This window comes from Athene cunicularia (genome assembly GCF_003259725.1).
Source record: "Athene cunicularia isolate RWA chromosome 1 unlocalized genomic scaffold, athCun1 chr1_part3, whole genome shotgun sequence".
Lineage (NCBI taxonomy): Eukaryota > Metazoa > Chordata > Aves > Strigiformes > Strigidae > Athene > Athene cunicularia.
Genome location: NW_020799093.1, coordinates 393,213 through 414,841, shown reverse-complemented (window position 1 = coordinate 414,841; position 21,629 = coordinate 393,213). Strand labels below are relative to the sequence as shown.

The 21,629-nt window shown below is 47.1% G+C and overlaps 1 protein-coding gene across 2 annotated transcripts in view; it reads right to left on the bottom strand.

The window, feature by feature from the left end:
- IGSF3 (immunoglobulin superfamily member 3) overlaps positions 1 to 21,184 on the bottom strand; it is a 128,909-nt gene extending 107,725 nt beyond the window's left edge. For both annotated transcript variants that reach the window (XM_026841233.1, XM_026841234.1), the window contains exon 1: positions 21,127 to 21,184. In XM_026841233.1, the coding sequence (XP_026697034.1) occupies positions 21,127 to 21,169 (43 nt within the window). In that variant the 5' untranslated portion in view covers positions 21,170 to 21,184. The remainder of the gene's footprint in view (positions 1 to 21,126) is intronic.
- Between the last annotated feature and the right edge of the window lie 445 nt (positions 21,185 to 21,629).

Below are 21,629 nucleotides of genomic sequence, written 5' to 3'. Positions count from 1 at the left end.
TTGGCAGAAGTTTCATTTTGTTGCTTTATTGTCTCTCACCTTCTTATTAAATACAATAAGTTAAAACCACTGCCTTTACAGCCATCTCTCAAGAGGGAAGATGTGAGTTACTGTGGTGTCACTCCTGTGTTCCTGACCTAGGAGAAGAAAAATTGTGGGACTGTTGTCTTTTGCCTCTGCAAGGAATAAATATCCTGCACTGATTCTTAAGCTGTAGCTCACTGTAGATTCCTCTCTGTTTCCTCCATCCACTTCCCACTCTTTAGGACAAAATTACTGCCTCTTCATCTCAAGAGATTTATCTATTCACTTTCGTGCATGGACAGAAAAAACATTTCTTCCCCCGCAACAATGCAGCTAACTCTGGGGTAGAGCATGACAGCTATTTCACAGCACAGAAGGAGTGGCAGGGAAAATGCAGTTGTTTTTGCCTGCAAAGATCGAACAGCAGATTGGAATGGCAAAAACTGCAATTTAACTGGAACCTTGAGAAACCCTTCACGGTTTTCATAATTTAGCCCAAAGAAAAAAAAAACAAACCTGCTTGTGAAGGCTGAATCGCCAAAGCACGGGCTGACTCAAAGGGAAGGGCTCTGTTTAGTGAAGTACAACACTATCTACTAAAGCACCCACATGTTTCTTAGAAGTCTTTTCATCTACCTTGTGAGTAAGCCCATTTCTGCTTACCTGTGAAACCAGGCAAGTTCCAAGGCAGGCGCACAAGCGTTGCAGGTGAAATAGGAAAGGTGTGGGCTGCTGCTCCTTCTCATGACCCACATGCAGCTCACAAGGCAGCCATCTCACCTTACCTGATTAGAGGGCGTGATGCTCATGTGAGACCTGATCACAAGCACTTTTTCTCCCGGTATTGTTTCTAAGATAGGCATTAGCCAACATTACCCCTTCCTCATCACCATTTCCCCCCCCAAACCCACTCCAGAAAATGAAAGCTTCAGCAGAACTGTATCCCCACTGAAACTGGTTCAGGGACTGTGACTGACTGAGAGCATAGTAAGTAAGGTGAAAGTGCCAAGGTATCACAGTGATTAGCTCAATATAATTATGTGCTCAAGACATTACAGATAATTTGGGTGTTCTGGGCTTCTAAGCAGGCAAAAGCAAACCCTCTCTACCCTGGTAAGAGTGGAAGGTCAGGACACTGGAGAGGTAGGTTAGTTAACTGAAAATCAGTGGGATTTAGTAGGATTTCATATATCAATGGCATTCATATGTAATGTAGTAAATAGACTAGATGTTCTGTGCATGTCCTCCAGGAGAAATCCAGCTAACAGCCCTGCTCTGTCCCTGCCTCCCAGCTTCATTCTCTGTTCCTTCAGTGGGAGGGTGCACTGGGAATTACACACATCACATGACACCAGGAGTCAGAAGGGGGAATATGCTCTTCGATTTCACACAACACCAGGAGTCCCAGCTCCCATGCAACTCAGAGGAGCACTGGACGTCTTCACTCTGATAATATCTCTGGTCCCAGCCTGCTTCAGCGGCCAGCAGGAGGAGGGAGGCAAATGTCTCTGCTGGAGCTGATTTTCAGTGCAACATGCTTCTCTGCCCAGCAGCTTCAGGCAGCATGGTACCAAACATCAATCACACGAGAGCAGCTAGGCAGAAACACAATACGCAACAGCTCAGAGTTATCCTTCCATCCCCGAGCATGGGTATTCTGCTCTTCATAATGTGGTTCTGGCTCATAGTCTTGGCTGTTGCATGTGAGAAGGCTCCCAGGAGACAAAGCAAAAGATCTAGGGACCCCTGTGGACCTGGAGATGTTAAAATCTGAAGACTCAGAAAGGCAGACATCTCTCCCACTGCCAGAAATCAGCTCTAGAGAGGACACAGGATGTGACTTCCTGTAACTTCCGAGGCACATGTGCCCTCTTCCCAGCCCTGGCCATTTTTTTTATTCATTTGCCTTGAAGTATTTTGCAGCAGAGGTTTCCAACTGAGCAAAAGAGGTTGGATCAGAAGCAAAAGAGTGACTGTTGCATTATGCAGCATCCAGTCACAACAAGGGAATTAGATTTTGATCTGCTTGCTGAAGTTTGCTATTTCTACTCTGGTACCTAGCGGTCAATTTGTTGCCAACATCTGTATAACATCAAACATTTGCATCCATATGGAGAATGTATAATTAAAGCTTGCTGCATACAACTGTGAAAACTTTCTCATATCCTCCCGAAATTGCACTGCAACCCCCAGATGAGGGCTGGGAGCCAAAATGGAAAAAGTCTGGCATAAATATTTAACTAACTTGAGATACGTATTCCTCAACTATTAGCTAATTATTTTGTGCCAGCCATAAATGGCATCTGGTTCGTTAGCACAGGACACACAAAGATGCTGCAGGTTGGACACATAAGTGGGAAATGAAACGTGTCTCCACACTAATTAATATTAATGAATGGATCGAGAACCAACATCTCTTTGAAAATATGAGCTCAACGGGAGCCCAAATGTGATTCATTATGATTATTGCTGGGGTGACAACCGTTACCGATCTCAGAAAAGACTCTGTTTCATGTAGCATCTCTTTGGGAAGGACTTAATTGGTTTTTGGAAGAAGTGAGTATAAACAGGGGAGGTGGTTTCAGACCAACCTGCAGGTATGTGTTTGATTATCACCCTGGAATAGGAGTAATAGTAACAATTCCTTTTGTGTGCGTGTGCTAGGGTTCCCTTGCTTTGGTTGGCTTACCAAGACAATAGCTGTAGCCTGTTGTCAAAACCCTGCTGTACTTATTCCTTTCCCTCCAAACTCAGTCCTTTCTTTCAGCCCTTAGCCCCTCTCTCTCCAAACTCAGTCCTTTCTTTCAGCCCTTAGTCCCTCTATCTCCAAACTCAGTCCTTTCTTCACTAGATACCACGCACTTTACTGCTGTTTCAGACTGCCTTGGCAGCCAGCTCTGAGGCCTTGTACCTCAACTGACTGTGTTTCACCTGGGAAGGAGAAAGTTCATCCTCTTTTTCACACAGCGTCTCTCCGGGATGTGCTCACCATGGTGCCAGGGGAAAGTCTGGATGGTTACCAGGGCAGTTTTCTTCCTTAGCTAATATACAGCCATATGATAGGAATAGCCAGACATTTCTGTTCCCTTCTTTCAAGTCTGTGTGAATTGTTCTCCATTCCTGAAACCCACTAAGCCATTAACAGAAATGTTTGTCCTCATATGGAGATCTTGAACAATCATCATTTGGTAGCCAGTTGCTTTGCTTAGCTGTCATGCTTGTACATCACTTGGGTCCAGCACTGGGTGCCTGTGCTGATAGATCTACAGCTTTAGCAGGGCTCAAAAGGAAATGCTAAACCCTCTTTCTTTGGTTAAGCCTGTTCAGTCAAGGAAAAGGTCTCCAAGTTGGTTCCTGCCCTTGAAGCAGCTCCTGAACTTGCATTATTATATACTTTTGGGGAGTATATTCGGTTTTTGGATTGCATCAATCTTTTTGCTACCTAGGAATTACCACTCATCCCATCATTCACCAACTGTTTCTCTGCTGTGTTCTCCATTTCTCAGTCAATTTTCTACAGTCAATTTCTAACAGCTGACTAGTCCACCAGCTAATTTCCCTCTGGTCTTGAACATCAGCAAAAATCAGCTGAAGCTGAAAGCCTGGTGCTGCTTTACACTATAATTTTCCTGAATCAGCCAAGTCCTAAAGACCTACTAGGACCAATCATATATCTCCAGAAAGGGAAGAAGACCACTGTATCTGAACCACCATTGCAGTTCCCATTAGTACAGTTTTAACATTGCCATTCCTGCCTTATCTTCACCACTCTCTCAGGTCTTTGTAAAATCAGTCATGTCACGAAGTCTAACAGAGAAAGAGAGACAGCAACTTGTGTTGTGGGCTTTTAATGGGAATCAGAAACTGGATCTAGGAACTCTTACCCAACATCGTCCTGTATCCTGGGCTGCATCAAGAGCAATGTGGCCAGCAGGTCAGGGGAGGGGATTTTCCCCCTCTACCCCACCTGCAGTGCTGTGTTCAGCTCTGGGGATGCCAATATAGGAAGGACATGGACCTGCTTGAGCAGGTTCAGAGTAGGCCATGAAGTTGATCAGAGGGCTGGAGCACCTCCCCTGTGAGGACAGGCTGAGAGAGCTTGGGTTGTTCAGCCTGGAGAAGAGAAGGCTCCGGGGAGACCTTATAGCGGCCTTCCAGTAATGAAAGGGGCTACAGGAAAGGTGGGGAGGGACTCCTGATCAGGGAGTATAGGGGTAGGACAAGGGGTCACAGTTTTATGCTGAAAGAAGAAGAAATTCTTTCATGTGAGGGTGGTGAGACAGTGGCAGAGGTTGCCCAGAGCAGCTGTGGCTGCCCCCTCCCTGGCAGTGTTCCAGGCCAGGCTGGACGGGGCTTTGAGCAACCTGGGCTAGTGGAAGGTGTCCCTGCCCATGGCAGGGGAGTGGAACTAGAGGATCTTTAAGATCTTTTCCAGCCCAAACTATTTTATGATTCTATGATTTATGTAAAACCCTTACATTTCCTCTCATCTTGCCCAAGACTGGATGGAAAACTGGGTTAACAAAAATGTAAAGAATCTCTCAATACAGCAGAGACTGCTTCAGCGCCAAGCTTCCCAGGGGAAATAAATGATGAACAAAAACAAACAACAGCACAGCTCGAATGATTCCTCCCCTCACCACAGTCCTGAGATTTCATAATTGCTCCCTTCATGGCCATTTTGGTTTGTAATATGCAGAGTAAAGATTTCCATTATAGCTGTGTTTACTTAATCACTATAATTTTTTTAAGTGAAGTTCAGGCTGTTGAAAGCACCAAGCTGCCAGCCCCAAGCAAATTAGCCATCAGCTACTTGCACTAGAAGCTGCTCTGCTGTGATCCTTAGCAAAGGGTTTGCTCCTCAGCAGTCTCTTGGTTCTCAGATGGATCACCCACCTCTGGGAGTGAGAAGGCTGTTTAACATGTTACACCCTTTGCTTTGTCAGGCAAGATAAGGAGGGGCTTGTTCTGTGTGTTTGCATGTAAAAAAACAGTCTCTGAGAATGGGATGATCATGTGAACATCTGGGACTAGTCTGACATCCATCAGAGGGAAGCTGGACAACTGACAGCTGCAGAATTCATTTCAGAACGCAGCAGGACATTGAGTACATCTTCAACATAGTTTTTCCAGTGAGGTTACATTGAATATTCTCATTGTGCATGGCAGAATATCCTGGCATGAATATTTAATCACGCAGGGCGAATATAAGTAGATTGCAATTCTAGGTGACAACAGCTTTCAGATGACCTGGTCCCAGACTAGAATTTGTGATTTCAGATGGGAAGGATCTACCTCCCACTCCTGTCCTTCTGAGCCATTGATCCCCTGGCATGGGAACTGGGAAACACCTTAGCCTTTATAAAAGCAGCAACAGAAGGGACTTAAGCCAAACAAGACAAAGACGTGGAAACAGAATCAACACCTGCAGCTGGTGGAATGAAGGCATTTCCTTGGTCAGGGTGTATGAGATTTGCTGTCACTTGAGGCAGTTGGCAACTTAAACATTGTCCTGGCACTCTCATCATTTCCAGCACCCCAAATCACTATGCTCAAAATCAAAACAAACCAGATTTCCATTGCCATTTTCAAGCTGCATTGACCTGAGATACTGGGCAAAGCCACACCATCCTGTGTGCTTGTAAACTTTTGGGAATAAAAGGTTCAGCCTCTGAAACAAAACCCAGGAGTGCAGTAGATGGCCTTCCTTGGCCTTAGTGCATCTAGGAACCCCAGCAGAGATCTCAATCTAGTCTAGGGGGACCTCCTTCACCTAGGCCTTTCTGCAGGTGCTCCACTCTCACCCATCACACTTCCCTAAGTCTTTACAGATGAAAGAGAGATCAGAGAAAAAAAGAAGTGCATGTGCATTAGTTCTGGGAGAGACTGTAGACCAGCTCTGTCACGAATGCCCAAATCCCATAGAAACAACAGAAGCAGACACATCAGTTCTTCTGGCTTGAAGCTACTACAGCACTTGGACCCAGTGCATGATCAGACAAAAAAGATGTACACTGTGAAGAAGGCAGGACATTAAAAAAGTTATTCCCTTCTGTAGTTAGAAGTGCAAATTCCTCTATTCCCTTGTTTAAATAACTGTAACTCATACAATATATAGGAATATAATTCAGTCATTTGGCAAGGTTGTCAGGCACCATGAATGGTACCTGCACTGACAGCTCCAAGTATTATCCTCACTTCCTAGCAGGAGAGATTCAGAAAGTTCAATATCGTTTCTGTTTGCCGAAACAAATTCACATAAAATAAAACTATCATAGCAAATTTTAGTGAACATGTCTGCATCATGGAGAGGTGGAGGAGGGATGCAGGAGAAGCCTCACTATACAGGCAACAGGCAAATGTTAGAAGAGCACCAAGTGGCCAGGTGGTAAGGGAACCCACTTCCGATTTACAATTGCAATGATTGCGATGAATAGGGAGAGTCTGTGGTTAAAGACATGTCTGAAAATAACAGTAATGATTTCCACTTGTATGCCTTTGATCAGACAATTTCACAGTATTGTATAAATGAAATCTCCCAATATCTCTGCAAGGTTGGAAAGCCTTCTACTGACATCAACATGTCAGAAATAAATAGCAGCTGAATGGTGTTAGATAGGTGATGGCCTAGATAATTCATCCTCTCTTGGAAGAAGAGCTTCTAGGGATAGAATTTGTTCCAATTATAGAGAGGAATAGATCCTCAATATGAGCTATATTGGACTACATGCATAAATTACTGTGCAAAATGATCATCTAGCTCATTCAATTCCCCTTTCTGTAGGTGAAAGTGCCAATAAGGGAACTAATCACCTGTCTGTAGGGTTGATTTTAAAAGATGGAGACACCACCCATCAAGACTGGTCAAACAGGCTGCCGGTAGTCACCAGGAGGTAGGAACTGTACTTTCAGTCACTGTCTCCATAGGATTAATTTGAATTAGCCATCTGGAGTGGAAAAATGTACATCTGATACCATGCCTTTGTTCACTACATTCCCTGGAACAAAATTGTACAGGATCATCACATCCAGCCATAAGCTTGATCTGGAGAGTGATGGACGCATCACCCCACCCCACCCCACCCCCCTTCCTCTTTGGAAACCAGGAACCATCTAGGCAGCTTTTGCACCTGTTTCACTGGGTTTTGCAGCTAAATCCCATCCAAGGGCAGGAGATATTACTGAATATTTCTATTGCAATAGGGAAGGTGGACCCAAAACTGAAGACAATGCATTGTTTTCTGTGATAAGGCAGTTTTTTATGTTTGGAAAACTTGAGACAGTTATGTTTGGTCTTGCTGGAGTGCTGAGAGGGTTAAATATGGCTCGGCACTTATTTTGCTTATGATTATGTTCGTCCTCCTGTCACCAAGAAAGAACCCAAAATACATTCTGATATTCAAATCTGGCTATTTTAGTTTGCACTTTTCTCTATTATTCAGTGAATACGAAATGACTTTTCACCGGTTCCGGAGCTACTTGTATAGTATTTTTGAAGGATAAGTTGTAGGGGTTAGACACCTCAGCTTCACTGTTATGGTTGATAACCATAATTCCTGGTCCTCCTCAGGAGCCAGTAATAAGCTGCCTGCATTAATCCTATTTAGATGTTTGATTTGGGTATATCTGTCAGCAGACAGATTATAGAAATACAAGGTTTGATGAAAAAATCCTCGTACTGAAATATAACCAAGTGGAGTTTTACCCCTGGTCAAAAAAAAAGGAAAACATTACCCAGCTAGTCAAATGCTGGAGACTGCTCTGCAGGTGGCCAGAGGGACCTCTCTCCAAAAGATAAGGCAATGTCAAAACACCAGCCTTAATAACTTGGAATTTAAATATATTTTGTGAGGAAAGATTAAGTCACCTGAACTCCCCGAAAACCATCACAAAGGAGACTAGATCTAAAACCAGTGTGTTGCTCCTCCCTTGCTGCCACTGTCGCCTGTCCTGGGGACACTCTCCTCCAAGTGAGCACAATGACATGGATAAAACCCAAATCTCTTCTCACCCACATGCCACCAGCAGCAGTTGCAATTTCTGGCATACATGCAACAGCTCAAGCCCCGCTAAGTGTTTCCTGTCCAGGTCCCCCAAGTCTGCCTGGCAGAGGCACCTCTTTGGCTTCTTTCTTGACCTGTTTCACTATGAGAAACACCCATGAAAATGTCCACCTGCTTTCTGAGAGGTGTTTACCTGATAGATTAAAGTCCTGAGCAGGTCAGACAAAAGCCAGGTGGATTTCAGCAGCAGCATTAGTTTTAGCCATCAGGTGAGCCTCTGCCTGGAGGAGTGCTGGGTTTGGGGGGAGGAGGACTGGTGAGTACATAGCCCTGACCCCTGTGCTGTGGCTGTAGCAAGGGGCAGAGCTGGCACTGGCCCTGGGCACGGTGCACAGCAGGGGCCATCTGAGGAAGTGGATCGGTTTAGCCACAGCAGTGGCAACACTGAAACAGCATAGAGCCCAGAGTGTGGTCGGGGCTGTGAGGACCAGACCCAGCCAGGAGGACAGGGATGGAGGAGCCATGTGGCCTAACACCCACTGCACTCTGTATCTGTAGAAGCAGGACATGCAGGCAGGGTTCCTTCATCCCAAATTTTGGGGGCTGTCAGATCCAGCTATGCACAGCAACCCCCTGCACACAGAAGGGATGATGTCAGGGGCAAGCTGCTCCAGGCTCTCCTGGAACAGAGTGAAGGCTTTTCACCAACAGCAGAAAAGGTATTAGCTGTGCAAGCCCACCAGCCAGCCAGCCCAGAGCAATGACTGTAGGAACATATTTGAGCTCTCTGATTTATTATTTGGTAAGAAGTCGTTAGCAGCACTAGCCTCAGCGAGCATCAAAACACCTTCAGCTCCTTCTCTCCCAGCCTCCCTCACTGCCTAGCTTCGCACGCTCCTCTTTGAGCCTAGCCAGGGTTTGTTAGAAAGAGTAAAGCCACACAGCTATTGCTCTGCCTGCCCGATTCATCCTCTTACCACTTTCTGTTCCTCTAACAGGTGCTCTGTTAAGTGAGTCCTGCTGTGTTTAATGGTCTCCCCCACCCCCATGTAACCTACTTACATATTTTCTGTGAGCCTTCTGGCCTAGTGATATTCTGGTTGTATGGTCTCTGACAGCTGTTCCAGGAAGGGTCACGCAGCTCCTGTAATTAAAACAGGGTGAAAAGGCAATTCCTCTGCTTATACAGAAGAAGAAAAATGGGGATGAGGGGACCCTTAACTGCTAACATGAGGGATAACGAGACAAGGCTGGAAGGTCTTTAATTTAATTGTTAACACAGAGTTGCAGCAGAAGTCATCAGGCCCTGGTGCTATCAACAAATCACTCAAGTAACATTAATGATTATGCTCATATATGGAAAAAGTGTGGTCATGTTTGATTTCTTCTGGCCTTCTTCCCTCTCCCTTGTTTTCCTGGAATAACTCACCAAGGTCTGGCACACCAGAGGTTTCCACTTCAGCTACACCCTTCACTGGCACCCTCAGTTCTGCAAACAGCAGAAGCAGCACTCCTTAGAAACATCATTGAGCACAAATCACATTTGAGTTTGTCCTGCCAGTTTGTTATCTGGGATTTTTATAGGGCTGTGTATATGCTGCTACCATCCTCTGCATTTCTTCTAATGTACATCTACATCCGATCTTGGATTTCAAGAGAAAAATTCTTGAGGCAGAGAGATGTCTTCTTGGGTAGTACATGCACAATGTGTCTCTGCTGCTGGGAGAGTCACAATTTCCCAAATGCACAGGTGTTCAGGTGGTGAAAGATCCAGATCCGTGTTGTGCCAACATTGTTTCCATCCTCTGGCCAAACACACTTTGGTCTCCCATTGAAGGTGAACATTACATGGTCCTATTTGACATCATAGTGGCATTGCACATTGTTAGGGGCCACCTTTGTATCTGGTTGCTCACGGGATGCAATATGGGTTGTGCGGGAGCTGTGGTGCAGAGCAGCGGTGTTTGTAACGCACACTGTAGAAAGAGCCTGCATTCCTGCTGGGGTGGGGGCAAGGAGAAGGGTACAACAGCTAGGTTTCAGAAAACTGAATGCTGGGATGCTCTCATAGAGAGGACTTGGGGCATGGCTGTGAGTTGTGAAACAGCTAGGAGAAAGATGGGACCTGGCAGGAGAGGGAGAGGTGGGATGGTGCTAGAGAGAGCTTTCATGAAAAGGAGGCAGCCATAGAAGGGGACCATGAGTTTACAGCTCACAGGATCATCCAGGCTGATGCTGACTGCTGGCCCATCAATGCATTGTGAGGGAAACTTCTGTTCCTTATAACCTGACAACAGGAGAGATGGTCCTATACCAAGGGCTGTATCAGTCAGAGGCATCACTAATGCATCTAATGCGGTCTCTGTGGGAGTGCCATAGGGTAAATGAGGTTGTGGGTGTCAGTGCATTAATTATGGGAGGGAGGGTGTTGTGATCAGAAAAAAAGTACCGGATTTTTCTGCAGGTTATTATGAAATCACTTAAGAGAGCATGTTGCAAGTCATTCTGCTGAGGAACAGAGGATCCAAAAGAGAAACTGCTGTAGGATGCTGAAGAACCCATATACTGGGTAATTTGGAGAATGGTGCAATGGAAGTTTATGAGTACCCTTCAACTGACTGACTTTGAGAAGAGGTGGAAGCAGAGGCTGAAGAATCAGGAGTGCAGTCCCTCTTCTCAGCAGAGCTGTATGTTTTCAAAGGAGCTTGCAAGTACTCCATTGCTAGTCTCACAAATGGCTGAAGCAATGTCACATTCTAGAGACCTTAAATTAGCATAAAATAAGGGCATTCTGGAGACCCACACTGAAACATCATGAGTCCCTGTAAAATCCCCAGCAATACCCTTCAGTGCTCTATTTTCACTCTAAGTTGTAGAAAAGATAAGAACATAAATAATGGACTGTAAGGAAAGGAGGTGTGGCTTCTTGAACTTCCCTCTGTTAGGGAGAGCATATTAGAATAAGCCCTCGGTTTGGGCATTGAATGAAAGAAATCTGGATCTGGCAGGCAGGATGGAGTTAGGGTTGCAGGCAGATGTTGGTGGAACCTTCTGCTGTTTTCTCTCTCCCTAAGCTTGTTTCCAGAGATAGTAATCACATGTTTAACTTTTATTTTGGTATAGTAAACTAACCTTGCTATTAACTCTGTCAGGCAATAAAATATGGTCTCTCTTTTTTTTTTTTTTTTTTTTTTTTTTTTTTTTTTTTTTACAGGGCTTAGAGATCTTTTTTCAGGAAGAGTAAAGCCTTTTCCAACTCTTTCCCAGTGAGAGCTAATTGTGGCATTCCCAAGAGGTGGGACACAAGTTTTACATCTTCCCACAAGGGTTGGGGCCTAGTAACATTCATTGCTACACCAGGAGAAGGGAATTTGCTTTGGTGTGTAGCAGAAGAGGCAGGAGCATGGCTTCTGATGCTGAGAATAACCTGCTCATAAAAAGCCATTGTAAAGGATTCTCCAGGCTGGGGGAGCTGAAGGTACTGTATGTGCTGGACAGGCTGGCCTCTATATATTAATCCAATGGGCCATGAGGCTCAGAAGGAAATTTGGCCATTATTTCTTCTGACAGGGATGAAGGTAGCATAGGGCCCTAGACACTGAGTTACCCATCCTGCCACAATAACTCTTTCCAAAATGCCATCATTCCTGAGGCCATTTAGCATTTTGGCAGTTGTTTTGATCTACTCTGGGCTAACACTTGCTCAATAAACTATAATAAACCTATTAGATAGGTTTGCTGAAGTGTACTGCCAGATTGGGCTGGAGTAATTTTTCATTGTATTCGGTTACATCCAAAGTAACAGTCCAACATGAATTAATGTTGATGTGATGGAGCGATGCAGTCTGAAAATGACCTTTTCCTTTTATCCTCACACTATTTTCTGAAAGCTCTTGTTCTGTGGGGCAGAGCTGGTCTGCGTGCCACTGCAGAGGTAGGTGTCTTCTCTCCAGATGTGACATGCAGCTGCTCTTATCCAGGTCTAGGGAACCATTTTCTGGCACTTTCTAAATTATGAGAGAAAGAGATTTTTCTACTCCTCAGTATCTGAGGGCTTTTAGTATCTACAGTGTATTCTTTTCTTTATTAATTAATGTTATGTTTAAAACATAAATAGGTTCTTATTTCTGCTCGCTACTTATTATAATGCCTCGTCAGCACTTCAGTGCCTTTCCTTTCCCATCAGTGTCGGAGTTGGGTTCAACCCTTGATGTGTAAACCCTGGTCAAAATTGCGGCTTGCAACACCAGCACCTGTAATGCAAGGGCTGGGGTAACGTGTAACACAGAAAGGTGAGCCCTATATTTACCTGCGTGAGTGCAGATGAGTACTGGCCGGGCTTTCTTACTGGGCCCCATGGCTGCTGCAGGGTGCCCTGTCCCAGGGCTGGGAGGTGCTCACCAGCTGTCCCCACCAGCGTGCTCTGCAGCCTGTACCCCTGCCCATGGCAGGTGGCCCAGCTCATACTGAGCTCTCTGCTGAGGATGCCATCTGCGGCACAGGGATAAACGAGAGCTTTTTTTTTAGCTTGTTAACTAGCTGAAGTGATGTCCACAGGCAATCTTTTACATCAGTCTTGGTGTTACACCTCTGTAGGGACTAATGCAATTAGTGCTCTTTTTGCTAAAAAAAAAAAAGAAAGGAGGGGAAAAAAAATCCTCCCACAACAGTGGGTTGTCTGGGAAGCCCTGGTTGGGCTCAGCACACCCAGGCAATCCACCAGCCTCGGCCGGTCAGGACACTGTCACCCAGGCTGGGCTGGGGTTTAACCACCATCTGAGGAGACTTGGGTCTCATTGCTGTCCTTCTCCAGTGAGGCAGGGCACCTCGGGGACACTGAACAGAGAAGGTGCCATGTGAGCACCGCCACGCTGACACAGTCTGCGTGGCTTCTTCTGTCCTCGGCAAGGAGACACCCCTCATTAGTGAGTGGGCGATGAGGACAGACGGGCGGGCGGGAGCTTGCCTTCCTCCTTTAAAGCACAGCTATATTTAGAGGCAAATTGCAAACAAAGCCACGGTGAGCTGCTGCTGCCCATAAATTATCCAGCTGTGTGGGATGCGGAGGGGCTCACAGATGCTGCCTGCCACTCCTGCGCTGGTGGGGACAGGAGAAGGACCTGGCGGGAGGAGATGTTGCTTTCCCAATACTTGTGAGGTTTCCCCCCACATCACCCCCGGCCCCCATCTCACCCGCACTCCCCCTCCCCGACCAGCCCCGGCAGCGGGATTTCAGCAGATGGTTGCCATGGGTTACCTCTGCGCCGCAGATATTCCCTTCCGAAATAGCAACGCTAATTGAAAACAGGGGCACCGCACTGTCACTTCAAGGTTTGCTTCGGCATGCTTGCGGTCCTCACCAGCAAGGCGCAACCGGAGCTTGCTCGCCAGCGAGCTGTGACGGCACTGGCAGGGCTCACGGGCCCCAGAAATCTCCTGACAGCCTGGGTCGCCTCACAGCATCCCTTGTGGATGATGTGCTGGGGACCAGGGTTGCTTTCCCACAATATGACCTGGCCCAGCGGGAGGACCCCCATAGTGCAAATAGGGGAATAGAGCTCAAAGAAGGGGAGAACGATGGAGGGATGGTGACCCTTGGCAGGCAGTGGCCCCACTGCACAAGATGTGCAAGGCTGTGGGTAGCAGTACTTAAGTTACAGAGTTGAAGGCCGTGCCCTGGGTCACCCAGGTGGTCAGCAGATGAGCTGGGAGTAGATCCCAGCTCTCCTGAGAATGGCCCCATGCTCATACTTCCTCTGGTGAAACAGTGCTTTTAAGAGGAATTTAGCATGGCTTTTCAAGACACTGCCACACTGACAAAAAGCTGGCAGGATGACCAGTGCACAGGGGGAAGGGTAATTAGAAAGCCAGGGTTTGGTGGGGTGCTACTGGGATCAGTGGTAGGCCTCATCTTACTCTCACCTATTCCTTTTTTAGAGTGATTAATGTGCAATGAGTAGGCTTGCAAAGTTTAGATAGTGTAACCTGCTGCCACCAATTAGCAGGATATTTCTGTTACGCAGAGGACTCTCAACATGTGGCATGGGCTATCATTACAGGTACAATGTCTGCAAGTAAGGAGGAAAGATGGTCTCATGCTCAGGGTAGACTGCTTTCCCCCATCTCCCCATCCCACACTTGGGGACCTTTTCAGGCTGCTTTTCAGGCTCTGTTCCTCCCCTGCTGTGAGGGGACTGTCCCTGCCTGGCCCAGGGCTGCTCCAAGGATGCACTCACCACAGTGTGGGAGAGACGCAGTATGGTGGGGGCGAGCATAGGAGAGTCTGTACAGCACTGTTCTTGCAGCCCGGGCATTAGCAGCGCTATTTCTGCATTAAGTTATTACACTTCTGATCTATTCAACTCCTACACTAGTAACATTTTACCTGAAGCTGCACCACTTCACGTGCAAATAAAACTTTGCCTCTAAGGAAGCAGATAGCCCGTTCAGTGTACCTCTTCTTGTGTGATCCCTTCTGAAAGTTCAGCTCTGCCTTCCTTGAGGCCAAACCAAACCCTCTCCCCTCTCACTGGTTCAGTCCTAAGCACCTCTGGGTTTGATCCCCAGTGCTGCAGGCATCTTCATGATCTGCTCCAATGTGTTGTTAGGGTTTCTTGGTCTTCTATGTGATCTCCAAGGGACATATGCAAAACTCTGCTGCCAAAATCAGGGCCTAAAGGCTACCTTAGCATCCCTTCTTATCATATCCATAAAAAAATTGAAAGTATAGGAGAGGTAACCTCAATCTTTTCATTTTGCCAATCATTCTGGGGGAGCAAATTCCTGCACCCTCCCAGCATTGCCTCTCTCATTTTGTTGCCATGACTATGTTTTTACTCCACAGACATGTCAGAAGTTTTGCAAGAAGTTCTGCTTTAAAAACAAACAAAAAAAGCTACTCCAATTACTCCTATGCAATCTTAACCATCCCTCTTAGATCCTGCAGGGTTAGCTTTGCCCTCCGCTTGCACAGACAAACATTGGAGGTCGACACTGTCCACATTAGGGAAATCCACCAACAGATGGAAAGTTGTAGCATGAAAGCGTTAGGCTATCAGATTCATTCTGTATAAGGCAACAGCATCAAAAGTTTGACATCATCTGTGACATCTGGAAAACATCAGAGTGCCTGCAGTGCAGAGCAAAGTAACTTGGCAGCACTGCTGGGGAAAATTATACTGTTTGCAACGCGTTAGCACAATGGGTGATGATGTGCTGGACTGTGGAGGCATTATATGATGCACTGGAGGGTGACCGGTCTTTCTGTATCCACATAGGCTGCTAAATATTATCCAATGTGCTATACTGTCAGAGAAGTATTATACTGCTAAGAAAGCTCAGAGGAAGTTTGACTTGGCAAAACCTGAAAAAGTTTAAGATGTCTTTCCTGGCCATATGTCAGCTAAGGGTACGTAAGATCCTATTCTACAAGTATCCTAGGAGGTATAATGACCATAGTGGGAAAGTAATTGCATCCAGAAGTGAAAAGGGGAATTGATAAAAGGAACAAGATGATCTTGAGCTAAAAAAAAACCTGGATAAAGATTTTCCTAACAGCAAAGTCTGTGGAGCCATAAATGAAGGAACTCCCCCGGTTGAGCTGTTTAAGAGTAGACTAGAGGATGCAGCCCACCTTGCTCTTTGGAGCAGAGCAGAGAGTACACACCAAGGAACTGCTTTCTTTAGTCAAGCCCGTATCCTTGGGAAGGCAGCCTTTTATTTCCCTTTCACAGCTGCCAGAGAACCAGCATTGGATTTCCATGTCTACCTAGATCAAGTTTGGCAGGACATGAGCAAATTTTAGGGAAAGTAGCCAAATCTTACAACACAGAGTTGCCAATTGCTCCCCAGAGCAGTCATCTCTTGCTCTCAAACACGCGTGCTGCAGTGCGGGACTGAGAGCAGCAGGGCCATAGCCACTTTGCTGGCTGGCTGGCTGAGCGAGCGCGTCTCATTAACAGGGATTCATCAGCACTGTTGTTAATAATGCAGGAACTGCTTGTCTCTGGGGGAGTTCCTCAGCGAAAACTGCGCTGCTTCTGTATTTCAAACACAGCCTCTGCTGGCATGATGGGCTTCCACGCTGACAAAGCATTTTTAGTTATTTGTTATTCTCAAACGGCATCTCAGTGCTGAGCAGTGACAGAACTGAGAGGTACATCCAGAGCAGAGGAGAGCAAAGCCAGCCCCGTGCCAGTCTTGCACCTACACATGTCTCAGCATCAGCAGGGACCAGTGTCATTGCTGACGAGAGCACTCTAGTCCTGAGGTTGTCTTTGGGGAAGGCAAGAGCAGGAGTTCAGCCTGTCTTGGCATTACCCTCTGCTTCATCACTGCACTGTAGGGAGAAGGGTTGAGCACATAGTGGTCCTACTATCTCTGATCTCCTCCTCTTTTAAGATGATCTCCCTGGAGCCTTTGTGGTGGCCTTTATGGCTCTGCCAGCACAGGAGAAACTGCAGCTAGGGCCAGACTCACATGAAATCGCTTAGTCCTCCCAGTATTGCAGCCTGTGAGAAGGATGGAGTAGATGTTGTAATTCCCTGCTAGAATCACTTGGAAGCCTTATTTTGTCAATATTCACTTGTGTGTGGCAGCATCCCTTGTGTGGGATAAGGGATAATTCCACACTGTACAATAGGGATGCTGTACCATGCCCTCAGTAAGGCTTGCCTGCTGCCAGCCTGCGAGTTCTGCCGCTGGTGGGGCTGGGCAGCCTCCTGATGGAAAAGGTGCACTTTAACATTCGCCCAGAGAGGAAACTTAATAAGAAAAGTCTTTAAAGTGAGCAACCTAGCAAAGCAGCCTATTAAAAAACAAACAAACAAACAAACAAACAGAAAACCCTGCCCTTTGACCACTGTAGGCTGTTCTCCAGCCAGGCATCTTTGGGCATGCATAGGAGCAGCAATCTCAGAAAGAAATAATTGCCGGGGCCTGTATGGTAGAGTTTCCCAGGAAGCATGAAGCTCCAGCCAGGGCAGCATGCCCATTAAGAGCAAATGTTTTGATTAAGATGAGATACCACCATGCCCTGGGAGGACTGAGCATGCCCTCTCATCTTGGCCTGGAAGGTGGAAACAGCTACGCTTCCTGGCTCGGCTGTGGGGATATCACATGCTCAGGTGGGTCCAGGGGAACACAGCTTTCTTGTCCAAGGTGGGCAAGTGCTCTACCCTAGTTACTGTGGGCATCCAGCACAGCAGCCGTCTCACATGCGGGAGGTGTGTGTGGTCAGTTCAAGCTACCCAGTGCCCTCTCCAGTAACCAGCACAGAGATTGCATCCCTCTGCCCTGAGCCGTCACATGGAGCGATGACGGCAGATGGCTGCATGGATTAGCCTGCCATCTGGTACTTTGTCATACCTCCTGCCCTGCCACAGATAGATCCCTGCTGATGGGACCAGTGTAAAAGAGGGAACACCATGGGACAAAGCCAAGAAACATATCCATTTTCAGGGTCAGCTTGGCCTCTTCATGCAGCCAAGGTCCTGGGACAACCCTCATCTCAAAACACATCTCATGATTCATCCATAGATAGATGAGACCTTCCTTCCAGACATGCAGTGTGCATGGATGGGCAGCCCCAATGGCAAGTGGTGTGATCCCCTGCCTCAGGAATGAAGGCAATGCCATCCTGGCCTTGCTTGGGTGAGAATCTCTCTCCCTTTTGCAGTTAGACCAGCAAAAGAAGGGGGAAGCATTGCTCACAGCACTCTGAAATCTCTGGGGAAACTAACAATGTGGTTGTAAAGCACTGAAAAAAAATAATGTGATGAGTAGCAGAACAAAAACCTCCTTATTACTAAGTCTGGTTAATGCCTAGCCTGCTGTTGAGAGGGGTAATGGCCATGATGCACATGGACATATTGGTGGACAACAGGGAGGATGTCAGAAGAACAACTGTGGGGCCAAGCTGGCCCAGCTGCCTGGCAAGAGATTCATCAGCTGATTATATATTTCTGTAAGAAGCCAAGAGTAGTGTAGATGGGAGCCATACACATGATTTGTCTGAGGAGCTGGGAAGTTCATCCTCTTCTAGCCCAGGGCCCTAGTGCTGCTCCAGCCCTGGCTGGGACAGGAGCAGTCTCAGGCTGCACCAGCAAACATTGTTGGACTAAGACCCCAAAATCTCAGTGCCTGGGAGGAAGGTGACCTTAGATCCATGTTTCCCTACATGGTATAGGTCTGTGCTAAGGCATAGTCGGGAGGGTGGCTGCAGACAACTCCAGCTGGGGGTGATGCTTTCCAGAGAGCAGACACTGCAGCCCTTCACACTTGCCCTCGTCTGCACTCTGCTCTGGCTAACCACACACTACAGCCCCTCTCCCACCACTGCTTGTTTGGGCAGGTCAGGCAAACAATGGTGCATCTCTGCTCCATCATCCAGATCTCCATGAGTTCTCTCTTTGGTGTCCCTACACCTGTCCTGGTATCTCAGCATTTCTGTGGCTTCTGCTGTGCCCAGGCCACCCTGGTAGGCTGACCTTCTTTATGGAATGGAACAAAGGCTTCAGAAGCTTTTAACTGGGAGCTTTGAAAGAAAGGCCTGGGGGACTCCGAGTGTTCTCAGGGTATGCTGCTTCCCTTTAGGGAGGAAGGGCTGAACCCCTTGGAGTCCATTCAAAGTCCTTTCCATCACTCCTTTCACCTCTCAGCAAGCCCCTGTGGCCATTCAGAGAGGAGGCCCTGAGGTCCTTGCTATACCACTGCTGATCTATCCCAGGCCACAATACCCCGGTTACACCCTGCCAGTGCCTGAAAACCCTCTGCCCTTCTCTCCACTCTACCAGTGCTGCTAAGTAAACCATATCTAAACATAGAAAACTCGCTAGCTTGGATTTGGGAAAGCACCCAAGAACTCAGATCATTTCCATTCGCTCATCACACCCACAGAAAACTCACAAGCTCTCCAGCCCAGTACATCAGGCACTCTACAAGCTAGGCTTTGAGAAATTACTGTGAATTCTCATTTGGCTAGGTATTAGAAGAGCAGCACTAGCCTTTCACTATTGGAAAAAGACAAATTATAGGGAAACCACAAAAAAGTGACATGAAGAAAACCATCAGAATCTGCCTAAAAATGTCCAAACACAGGCATCAGTCTGGGAAGAAAAGCTTGTTTTCTAGCCTCTCCTCAGTGTAGTAACTTGGACTCCTTGAACTCTCTATCTCTGCCTGACAGCCCACAGGAGTAACGCCTTGTTCCCACAGGGACTTTCCAGTTCAATGCTTGGAAGAGCATCCATCAAGACCCTCAATTTCTGTGGAGCCTTTGAATTTTTATGCTCCCAGACTCTGCCTGAGGCTCCCAGGGAATGCTTGTGGGTCAGTGGTGGCAGAAGGACTCAACTGCTCCCATACCTTTGCTTTTCCAGGCTGGGGCGGTGCAAGCAGACAATGAACAATTGTTCTTTCCCCATCAGGACTGAATAACAAAGCTGTGAGAGCTAGGACTGAACAATGTAACAGTGAAAGCAGTAAGAGATCTTCCTAGGCACCTACGGGACCACTTGCCAGGTGCCCACTTGATTCAAGCTGTGGGAAGACCCTTTTCTCTAGTGGTTTCCTGGATCAGGCAGAAGGAGAGCAAGAGTCATCCTGACAGAGGTTAAAGTTGGGAGGAAGGAGGCAGAGGACAAGCCTTTGCTATCAGCCGTGCTGCCAGAACTGTACGTGCCTGCTTTCAGAGGCCAGATGCTGCCAGGCAAACAAAGATCTCCTTACATTTGTTTTAAAGCTTGAAGAATCTCTTGAGATAAACATCCTAAATTAAAGATAAAAGTGCTGTGGGTTTGCCAGCAGCCTCTGTACCCCTCCCTGGAGATAAGCTCTTGCCTGAGTCTCACACACATCTTGCTGCTATGTGCCCTGACCAAGAGTCGCACCCTAGGATCTCCCTCTCCAGGGGTCCTGGGAGGTAACAAAATCCCTCTGCCCTACTGTCTCGGCTCCCTCTGACGGCAGGTTCACCCAGAGCAGCACTGTGTCCCAGTTTCCATTTTCAGGATCTCCTGGGAGGATGCTAAATCCCGGATGGCCCTGGCTGTATTTAAAATGATTGTAATTCACATGGATTGGGCTGTGGTTATAAGCTGAATTACATTCTGATTTAGCAGCAGGGATTAAGGCTCTGCATTTTAACTTATTAACCCAATCCAAGTTAGGAGAATTCCTCTTGCCACCCCGCTAAGCTTCTGCACAAGGAAAGGCATGGCTACACAGAGGGGAGTGGTGGGGATGGGGAGGGATGGGAGGGCTGTGCCCAGGCTGGGTCACATCTGCACACAAAAGGGGCTACAACAGTTATTTAGTATTCCTTATGCACGGGATGTTTCCTCTGTGTTAAACCTGGCAGAAAGGGGTGCAGGAGTGATTAATTCCCCAGCTAGGAACCAGGGTTCTGCTGCTTGTAATCCCAGCTCCAGCCTGTGCCGGTGATGCTCTGGCCCTAGGAATTCAGTTATCTCCCTCTTCTGATCTCTCACTGTAGACTCCTGAGAGAGTTAAGTCTTCTCTTCAGGCTGTACCAGTGGTGGGACAGCTGGTGGAGGCACTTGCTGCTGTAGGTGAAACAAGAGGAGCTGCACAGACAACCCAGTGTATGCTGATGCCAGATATCACAGCTCCTGAGCAGGAAGCCCTGCACTCCCAGACCCAGGGTTCACCCACTTGGCTTCTCTCTCTTGCTGTCAGACAGGCAGTTGAAAACAGTCCAGACACACTCTGGAAAACTTCACTCCATTTAATATTTAATAAAAACCCCGTGTATCTGTCATGTCCTTTTCTGTTTTCTCTCACTAACGCTGCTGGCTGCACAGGTATCTGTGCGTAAACAGAGCCTGTCTCCTTTCCACTCGGTTGCATCTCTCCAGCTTGGGCCACAGCTTGTGATGTCCATACTCACTTTTAGAGGAACTGCTAGGGCAGCTTTGCCAAAGACAGCACAACTCCCTGCATGGTGCCCTCACTGCTCCGGGCACCTGAGGCCATCCCAACCCAAGCCAGTAAGACCAAGGGATGGCAGGCTCTGGAAATCTCATCTACCATCATGACACAGAATTGCAATATCACAGCAGTGATGTGGCATCCTGCTTACCTCTCTGCCAAGAGCACGACGCTGCACACCTCAACGCTTTCATCTCCAGGCCCTGCAATTATTGGCAAGGAGGGAGCGAAGACATTGCACTTTCATTCCCCTGCCTGTGCTGAACCGCTGGGTCATAACACATCCTACTTGCTCCCAGACTGAGTTGCAGCCAGAGCTGGGTAGATAAGGGAAGAAAAAATAGGACGTGTTTTTATGAAACAGTTTTTCCTCAAAAACTAAGCAGCAAATGGTGAGGGGAGGAATAAAAAAGTTTTATGTTTGTCACTAACATTTTCAATTTAGTTCAAAAAACCAAAACCCAAAAACCCCAGCATGAACAAAAACTAGTAGAAAGGAAGTTTTCTCCTATCCTTAAATGTTATCACAGCTACTGCACAGAGACATCTCTGAACAATTGCCCCAAGTCAAAGGGGGACCTTTGGATCAGGGCTTACACTGCGATTTGGAAACTGGTACTGGACAGAGGCTCAAAAGCACCACTGCTCTTCTTC